The 9094-nt window shown below is 44.2% G+C and overlaps 1 protein-coding gene across 1 annotated transcript in view; it reads right to left on the bottom strand.

Moving 5' to 3' along the window:
* Positions 1 to 201: 201 nt before the first annotated feature.
* Positions 202 to 9094, bottom strand: part of LOC133486254 (sprouty-related, EVH1 domain-containing protein 2-like) — a 31032-nt gene continuing 22139 nt past the window's right edge. The window contains exons 5-6 of the mRNA XM_061791131.1: positions 4229 to 4390; positions 202 to 4079 (exon numbers count right to left, since the gene is read on the bottom strand). Coding sequence (XP_061647115.1) covers positions 3291 to 4079; positions 4229 to 4390 — 951 coding nt within the window. The 3' untranslated portion in view covers positions 202 to 3290. The remainder of the gene's footprint in view (positions 4080 to 4228; positions 4391 to 9094) is intronic.

Here is a 9094-nt window from a genome sequence, read left to right as displayed (position 1 = left end):
TCCAGAGACCTCAGGCCGTTGTGGAAGTGTATACATCGATGCACTAAAGGAACCTTCTAGCACGAGGAAACAAAAGTGCCGGGTACTTTGTGTCTTGATCCTGTGGTGCAACATTATGAACGTCTTTCTCCATTATTTTGTAGTATCTAAGAGGAAGTGAATCGTAGCATCCCATTGACAATCAGCAGGCAGGCTCGGGTGTGCTTTCAACATTTTCTTTCCTTTTATTGGCGGCGGAAGGCAAAGAGTAAGACACACATTTGACTTTTTTTCTCACAGAACCGACCACCGTCACAAAGCCCCCCACCCGACACACACCCACACGCACACACACTCGTTATCTACAAAGTACTTCCTGTTCCTTCTCAAAAAGCTACATCCATCGTACGTTAGTTAGAAACAGTTATTAAAAAAAATAGAAATAAATGTACAACATACACGAGATATATAACTTTTGCTCTTGTGTGTTTTTTGTTTTTTTTACAGAGGTAAAAATGCAAAGCGTAAAAAAATGGGTCTAATTCAAATACAGGGAGTCATATTATTATTTTTTTAATAATTTCTCAACTTAAATATGAGACAGAAGAGACCTATGCGTTCAGGCACTTGTAAGTTGGCTCTGAAAGGACATAAAAGAGTGGATGGAGAGAAGAAAAAAAAAGACAAACTTTCCAATCTGATTGTCTCTCCCTGATGCGTGGCAACACAAACGGGATGCTTTTTTTTTTTTTTTTTTTTTTTTTTTAAATCCCCGCAGATGCAGCGTCGGGAGGTAAAAAACACAGGACGTGTGAGACGGCCGCAAGGAAAAAGGACATCCTCAGCCATTCTGGACTTCAACTATAGTAAGTGACATTTCCTTGGCACCACAATCGGGACGGGAGTTTTACTTCCTGGATTTTAGTTGAGACGGAAAAAAAACCACAGCACCCTTGTCCTTCTAAATGTTAAAAAAATGTATTTTCTTGAAAAAAAGTTTGGGAACCATTTACATCAAACTGGTTCCAGTAAGGGGTGAGAGAAAGTATCCCAATATCGGTACATTATAGCTACACCAACATATCAGTACAGGATTAATAATGCCGATATTTGAACAGTATAGATACGCCAATATTATATCAGTACAGTATCGAGAAGCCAATATTAGTACAGTATAGATTTGCCTACATCAGCTGTCGATACAAGATAAATATGCCAATATTGGTACTGTATTAATACGGCAGCATCAAATTTTGATACAGTATTGATTGGCCAATATCAGATATTGATACAATATAGATATGCCACCATCAGATATTAATAGAGTGTAGGTATGCCAATATGAGATGTTGGTACAGTGTTGAAACGCCAACATCAGCTATCGGTACTGTATCAATACACAGACGTCAGATATCGTTACTGTATCTATACGTCAACATCAGCGATCAGTACTGTATACACGAACTACGCTGACATCAGATATCCGTACGGTATTGATTGGCAGATATCAGATATTGATACATGATTGATATGCCAACATCAGACATAGTTATAGTAGAAATATCAGATATCTGTACAGTATAGACACGCCTAAATCAGCTATCAGTAATGTATCGATATGCAAACATCTGCTATTGGTGCTACTGATACGCCAATATCAGGTATCGGTACAGTATAGATATGCCGACATTAGCTATCAGTACTGCATTGACACACGGACATCGCCGCATATTGGTACAGTATCCATACGCAGATATCAATACTGTGTCGATACGCCAACATCAGTTATCGATGACGTGAAATGTTTTTCTTAGACCAAATTTAGTTTTTAACTAGATAGAGTATGCATGATATCGCAATTTATCACATCTGATTTTCTGTCTATTTTTATTGTTGCATAATCGTTGCGTATTATCCTTGATGGGCTAAAATTTATAGTTGTAATGGTTTCATCCATGCCACTTACACCACCACAGCGCTAGTATTTATTTTATCGTGTTGCTTCATGTGTTGTTTGGATTTAACATACCAGTGACTATAGTTTAGAGTTAATGAAAATTAAATGACAGAATTTTTAAAGTACTGAATAAGCAATGCTAACACTTTACCACAAATGTGGCATTGTAGTTAGCTGTCTGGTTATGAAATGGTCAAAAATGTATAAATTCAGTAGGGATTTCTGTTTCAGTGGGTTTGAGTACCTGCTCCACTAATGTGACCGGTGGCCATAACTGATTGTACGTCGCGGATGTCTTATTTTGAAGTATTAAGAAAAAATAGTTTCAACCAACTTTGTCACCGCATTTTACGAGCTCTGAGACCTAAATCTTCGCTCTGGATTGTTAAGGCAAGTGGCAGCAAAAGAACGCAGAAATGTATCCGACCGGATTTGGGTAATTATATTTGAGGCACCTTTTGGAATAATAATCATAGCAATAATTGGCGAGTGTGACTGGAGGCACCACGAGTGAGCCACATGGCCAAAACGTCCTTATTTCTGCTGGTGGATCAGTACAGTGAGAAAATAAATACAACTCTTTTGGGATGTTTTGATTGGTAGGCTGTGGATTCATACTGTACGTTGAGGTGTAGTGTCTCGATCGCAACAGGGATACCGGAACATAAAGAATAGAATCAAGAAAAGAGTACAGTGTTCCCCCACATATAGCAGATTTTTAATAATTTTTTTTTTGTAACCTATCCTCTGCAATTCGCAGAAAAACTCATATTTGTTGTTTTTGTGCTCAGGCCAAAGCCCTGTCTTGTACAAAATTATTGCTTTGGTGCCAAGGAGCTATGTTGCAGTGAGGGGAGGAGCTTCATGTATTCTAATAGACAAGTAGTGCTTTGGCACCATCTTGTATCTATCTATAGGCAATTTTAAGTCTTTTTAAGGGTACGTTTTAGCTTATTGCAGCAGGGCCTTGTCCTTGTATTTGCGGGGGAACACTGTAATTCAAGTTCTCTTATGCCAAAGTCAGTGTACAAAGTATAAAGTACCTGCATATGTGATACATATATGTTCAGCTATAAAACAAAAACAGAAAATAAAAGGCCCCCTGAAAAGAGTGCTGTCTCTCGCCCAAAAACGGAGCGCTAAAATGGCTGCATGGAGAGACGAGACAAGTGTCTGCCTTTCGGGGGAGCTTATCTTCCCAGGCCTCTTAGAAAATGCACCAGTTTTTTCTAGACTTTTTGGCTTATTTCAGTTCCAGGAATTTTCAGGCAATCAAGCAGAACCTCTGCGGTTCTCCTGTCTTTCCCTGTGCTTGCGTTGGGTTCTTTTTTTTTTTTCCCCCCCACACGTCCTCTCAGCTGAGGGCCTTGTGTCGTCCCCCGCAGCAGCCGCACGCAAGGCCCGCCCGGTGACACGCGTTCAGGGGCGGGTACAGGCAGAGGCAGGGCGCCACAAGAGACAAGCCCAGCAGGGCCAGCCAGCGTGTGCCCAGCCGGCCGCCCTCGCCCCCGTCGCAGGAGCACGGATCAGAGTAGTCCCCTTCCGGGTCGGACATGCAGTGGTAGAGCATGGTGTCTGCGAGCCACATGCAGCTGACCCGCCTGACGCAGCCCCGCACAGGGTCAGGCGCGTCCTGGCACCAGCCCCGCCTGTTCTCCGCCACCGAGAAGGCCTCGCCGCAGTGCTCGCAGTGCGCCCGCTCCAGCCCGTCCTCCTTGCGGCTCTTGCCCCCGTTGGTAGACAGGGAGGAGCTGGGCAGGAAGGATCGAGGCTGGGCGGAGACCACGGAGAAGCCCTGGCGGTAGGACCCGCCGTGGTGGCCCTTACCGACGAAGGGTCCGAGAGCCGGGTCGGAGTCCGAGGGCGAGAGAACAGGTGCCAGCGGGTACGTGTAGTCGTGCTTCTGCGCCTCGTTCTTGGCGAAGTGGACATAGGATTCCGTGTCGTCCATCTGGATGAACTTGTCGCGCATGGTGGCGTGGCGGTAGTCCTCATACCCCGTGAGCCAGGAGCGCTCTGACGGTCGCGCGTGGAGGCGCTCGCTGATGCGGTCGCCTGTCCGCTCCCAACTGCGCTCACGCGGGTTGATGCGCACAATTTCCTCATCCTCCTGAAAGGTGACATGAGGAAGCCGGGGCAGAGGCTGTGGAAGGAGAGAATACTTTAACACAGTGATTCTCAACTGGTCGGTCAGGACCCAAAACTGGGTCGCAGACGGGTACTAAAAGATTTCAGGTGGGCCTCGGCCTAATACAAGCTCTTTCATTTGTCCTATTCGAACAAACTTCCCACCTGGTCCAGCAGGTAGTGGTCCGAGAGCCGGTACGATTCGTGGAGGTTGTGGCGATATCCCAGCATGCACCTGTGCCTCTGCGGAAGAGGCGAGGATTCGAGCGGCGGCAGGCAGCTCTCCAGCTTCTGGGAGGAGGAGTTGGATGAGCTGTCTGTGGCATTCTAGGGAGGAGGTGGAGGACAAACAAACACAGGATGCGTCTGAGAGCAGCGTTGTCATAGGATGCGACGAAAAAAAACTTGGTCGCCAGGAGGGGGACGCCGCGATTTGACAAACAAAAACAGGAAGGCTCTGCTCTGATTGGGGAAAAACAGGAAAGGAGAGCTTTGTTTTTCAGTTTTTTGGCTTCCTCATTTGGAAACTGGGGCAAACTTTTCAACTCATCTGCCTAGAAACGGAACCATCAAACCAGCAAGTAGTCCATAATGGCTTTAGGGATGACTTATAACATTTGTGGATGTGGTTAGCATGTCAATGGAGTTAAACAGTTTTGAAGTAGTCCCTAAAAGAAGATATCCATCCAGCCATCCATTTTCTAGCGGTTGTCGTCACTTGGGTCACAGGTGAGCTGGAGCGTGTATTAAACATGTATTCATTGTGCTAGTGACACAGAGGGATAGCGGGATGCAACCTGGACTGGTGGCCAATTTCAAGAGTCTTCAATTAACCGAAAATGCATGTTTTTGTAATATGGGAGGAAGCCGGAGTACCTGCAGAACTGTGAGCCAGGCGTGCTAACCAAGCCATGTTGTACTCCTTCCAAAAATGCTGGTCTACACTTTCTTTTGGTACGTTCGGTGTGACAGAACACAATATTCTGTTGGTCTTGAAAGATCAGTCAAAATGCTTTAAAACGGTTGGCAATATGGCAATAACTGTGCGTTGAAAACAGCTGGCAGTGAATGAGTTCAACATCTCTGTCAACAATGGTTAGTCCATCTATTAGCAGGACTTCCGATTTGGGGTCAAATCTCTTTTAAAAAGGCAAAAAGCTCATTTAGTTGACTAAAGGCTTTAGCAGAGATTAGCCCTCGCTGACATTTCCCCCAGCTCTCTGGAGGATTGTCCTGATGATAGTTGCTCTGGAAGGGAATTCCCTACAGAAGCCTGCTGAGAAAGCCATCAACGAGCCTCCAGTCGATCAAAAACAATTTGTTCTTACAATTCCGTCAGTCTCGGGTCCACAGCGTCGACAGATTTGCATGTTCGATCCACTTTGCATGTTCACGTCACCCGCATCCTGACAGCCTTTCTGCCAAAAGGCCGTCAGGGCTCCGCTCCAAATCAAATCTTGGCGAGACACCACACAAGTCTGGCCACGCAGCACTCGGGCAGATCGATTTCAGACAGGCACACCGGAGGTCGCAGGCGCGGAGGGGGCCTCGCCGCGTCCAAGCTGACAGGCACGTGTTCGGGGATGCGGTTTGTAGGGGATATTTCATGGACGAGAAATATGGTAGCAGGCTGTGTCACGGTTAGATTTTGGGGATCTTAGACTTTGGCACTGTACAAGTCAAAAACACTGTCCAGATTTGGTAAACAAAAGTGGAGGAGAATGGCCAGGTTTTTCCAGGTTCATCATGGTTCAGCCTCAAGTTTTTTGGAATCTCTCCAGAAAACGTGCAGCTCATTGTGCAAGGCACCGAAGCCAAACACTATCAAAACATGTTTGCTTAAATCGATCTATTTAAATGACATTGAAGCAGTGTGACAAAAAAACACTAAAACCAAAATGCTTTCAATTTGGATTAGCAGTTTAGATTATACCACTGCAACTATCAAAGCTATTCGTTAGCCCGTCTATCGTTTTTGCATTGTTAGCATTATGATAGCGGAAGGCAAAGTTGTGTGGGTGTTTTTAAATGTTTGTTTTATGTTTAGTTTGACAGTAAACTTCAACTGGGAATGACAAACAACTTGAAGCCTCTTTTCTTTGCAGAATTGTTTGCTTTCTGCCAAACTAAACAAATCTGCAACAGCTTTTATCTCAAGGCACCACTATACTAGCAGGTCTTATTAGCGGTTATCCGATAAAAGCGAGTATCTTTCAAACAATGTTTCTCGCATTACACATCTGTTTTAGCCATGGTGTCATTTTCACCCCTCGGAAGTTATTCCTAAGCATGATCACACGGACAAACTGTTCACCTCTCGCGCTTTGATCTCATCCATCTATGAATTATTTTCCAGATTTATATGACCCAGATATGTGTGTTTGTGTGAAGCTGTACCCGTTATATCCTGGCCTCGTCCCTGAGCAGCGCTCCCCACATGGACACTGCCACGCTGAGAATTCCAGCCCCCCCCCTTCTTTGCTTTCTTACAAAAGCCCTTGCGGAGCAGCCGGCCAAAAATAACAAAACATACTCTGTACTCTGGCCTGCGAGGCTGCGACTAATTCAAAACAGGATCGGACTGCTCACTCTGCGAGCAAGTTTGAAATGCATTTAAAAAAAAAATAATACTAATCTGAGTTTATACTTCTGGACATAATCCCTCCAGTTCCCAATTCTGGACACTCCCGAGCTACTTTCCAGGTCTTTGCCTCGCCCTCCTGGGACGAAACCAGAATTGACCCTCAATCCCCCCCGTTCGCATCCACTCCCCCTGTTGCGAACGAGCCAAAATAGAGACAGCGAGACAGAGGAGATGTTCCGAAAGGGAGGTGGAGGAATCATTTAGGGAAGTATGTCCCCTCGTCCCCCGCCCCCTACCATCCCCCAGTGACTGTCGCGCTGCTAACTTTGGGAGATGTCATTAACAGAGGCTAAAAGGAACAGCAGAAAGGACAACATTGAAAATATCACGTTAGTGTTCCCTCGCTATATTGTGGTTAATCGTCCTATCCCGCTCACACTATATTGCAGCTTTTTACACTTGAGTTTTGACAGTGTACAGACACTCGCTTATTTACGAATATTAATCTCATGAATGCTTCGGACATGCAAACACTTCTGTGTTATTTTGAAAAAAATTGAATAATTGAGCAAGTCTGAATTTAGTTTGGCGCACCTTCAGTGGACATGAAGAAATGCAGAGTATTTGACAGCAAGGGGAAGAGAAGGTCTCCTACTAGAGATGAGAAAATATATCACTATTTAGTATAGTTGTATGGTGGTTGATGTTGGTATGTGTTACTGCGCCATTTCTGTTAAGGTTGCAGTTGTTTGAAGGTTAATAATTATTGGGATGAGGCCAATTTCCGTTAGCCGTCTATGGTGTTTCATATTACCTGTATATGTTAGCCTTATGCTAACAGACTTCCATTAGACAAAAATTTACTTGTTTTGGTTGAAAATTTTGCTGTTGAAATGTCCACTGTTTAATTCTTTGTTTTATGTGTCAGTTTTTCAGTAAACTTCAAAATGGAGTGACAAATAGCTTGAAGCAAGCACACTTCGCCTCTTATTTGGAGAACTGCGCAAGGAGAGCCTTCTTTATGTCTCCTCAAAGAAAGTCTGAGTGAGAACAGGCGCTAATAAATAAATAAATACCTTAAGTGTTTTAAGAAGTTACGTGTGTTTTAATATGTTTAAATGTGTTTACAGCGTGTAGGAGGAGGGGGGAAAACTACATAAAAAAAGTTTTATATGGGTTCTCTAAATCACGGATTTTCACTGCATCCAACAGATACAGGGGGGCACACCCCTAAGTGCTATGGAGAAGAATATATATATATATATGATAAAAAAACTAATATGAGTGCCATCTTTTTCAAAGAAATAAAGTTCCAATTTTAAACAAAGATGTATTTTGCTGGGATAAAAATTCTGACTCTTCTCCTCAGTTTGACCCCCACCACCATAACTGCAAAATTCTCTGCCAATGTTCTACTAGAACCATTTTGACATTTAGTCATTGCAAAGAGAGACTGATGGAAGGAAGGAAGGAAGGCTATCACATGAGCTGCGAGGGAATTCTTAAGAAGCACATATTCAGGAACTATTTGGGGAAGTTTCCCTTCAGAGCCCTCATTTAAATAAAATAAAATAAATAAAACTATTGTCGTTGTTTAGAATCTGAAGGATTATTTTGTCCTTATCAGCGATGCTATGTTGTGTAGTGCCTTTTTGACAAGTTTTGTACAAGAACCGGCAGGGGGTACAACCAGCTCAGACCCGACTAGTTGGCAACTTAAATGGGCCGATAAAAACAGGTTCAACAGCGGTAAAGAGGGAAAGTTGAATCTCGCAAGCACTTTAGTACAACCCCAATTCCAATGAAGTTGGGACGCTGTGTTAAACATGAATAAAAACGGAATACATCTATCCATCCATTTTCTGAGCCGCTTCTCCTCACTAGGGTCGCGGGCGTGCTGAAGCCTATCCCAGCTATCATCGGGCAGGAGGCGGGGCACACCCTGAACTGGTTGCCAGCCAATCGCAGGGCACATACAAACAAACAACCATTCGCACTCACATTCACACCTACGGGCAATTTAGAGTCTCCAATTCATGCATGTTTTTGGGATGTGGGAGGAAACCGGAGTGCCCGGAGAAAACCCACGCAGGCACGGGGAGAACCTGCAAACTCCACACAGGCGGGGCCGGGGATTGAAGCCCGGTCCTTAGAACTGTGAGGCTGACGCTCTAACCAGTCGGCCACCGTGCCGCCAAACGGAATACAATGATTTGGAAATCATGTTCAACCTATATTTAATTGAATACACTACAAAGACAAGATATTTAATGTTCAAACTGATCAACTTTATTGTTTTTAGCAAATAATCATTAACTTAGAATTGTATGGGTGCAACATGTTCCCAAAAAGCTGGGACAGGGTGGCAAAAAAGACAGAGAAAGGTGAGGAATGCTTATCAAACACCTGTTTGGAACATCTCACCGGTGAACAGGCGAATTGGGAAC

Source organism: Phyllopteryx taeniolatus, chromosome 11, assembly GCF_024500385.1.
Source record: "Phyllopteryx taeniolatus isolate TA_2022b chromosome 11, UOR_Ptae_1.2, whole genome shotgun sequence".
NCBI classification, from domain to species: domain Eukaryota; kingdom Metazoa; phylum Chordata; class Actinopteri; order Syngnathiformes; family Syngnathidae; genus Phyllopteryx; species Phyllopteryx taeniolatus.
This window is presented reverse-complemented; position numbering and strand designations above follow the sequence as displayed.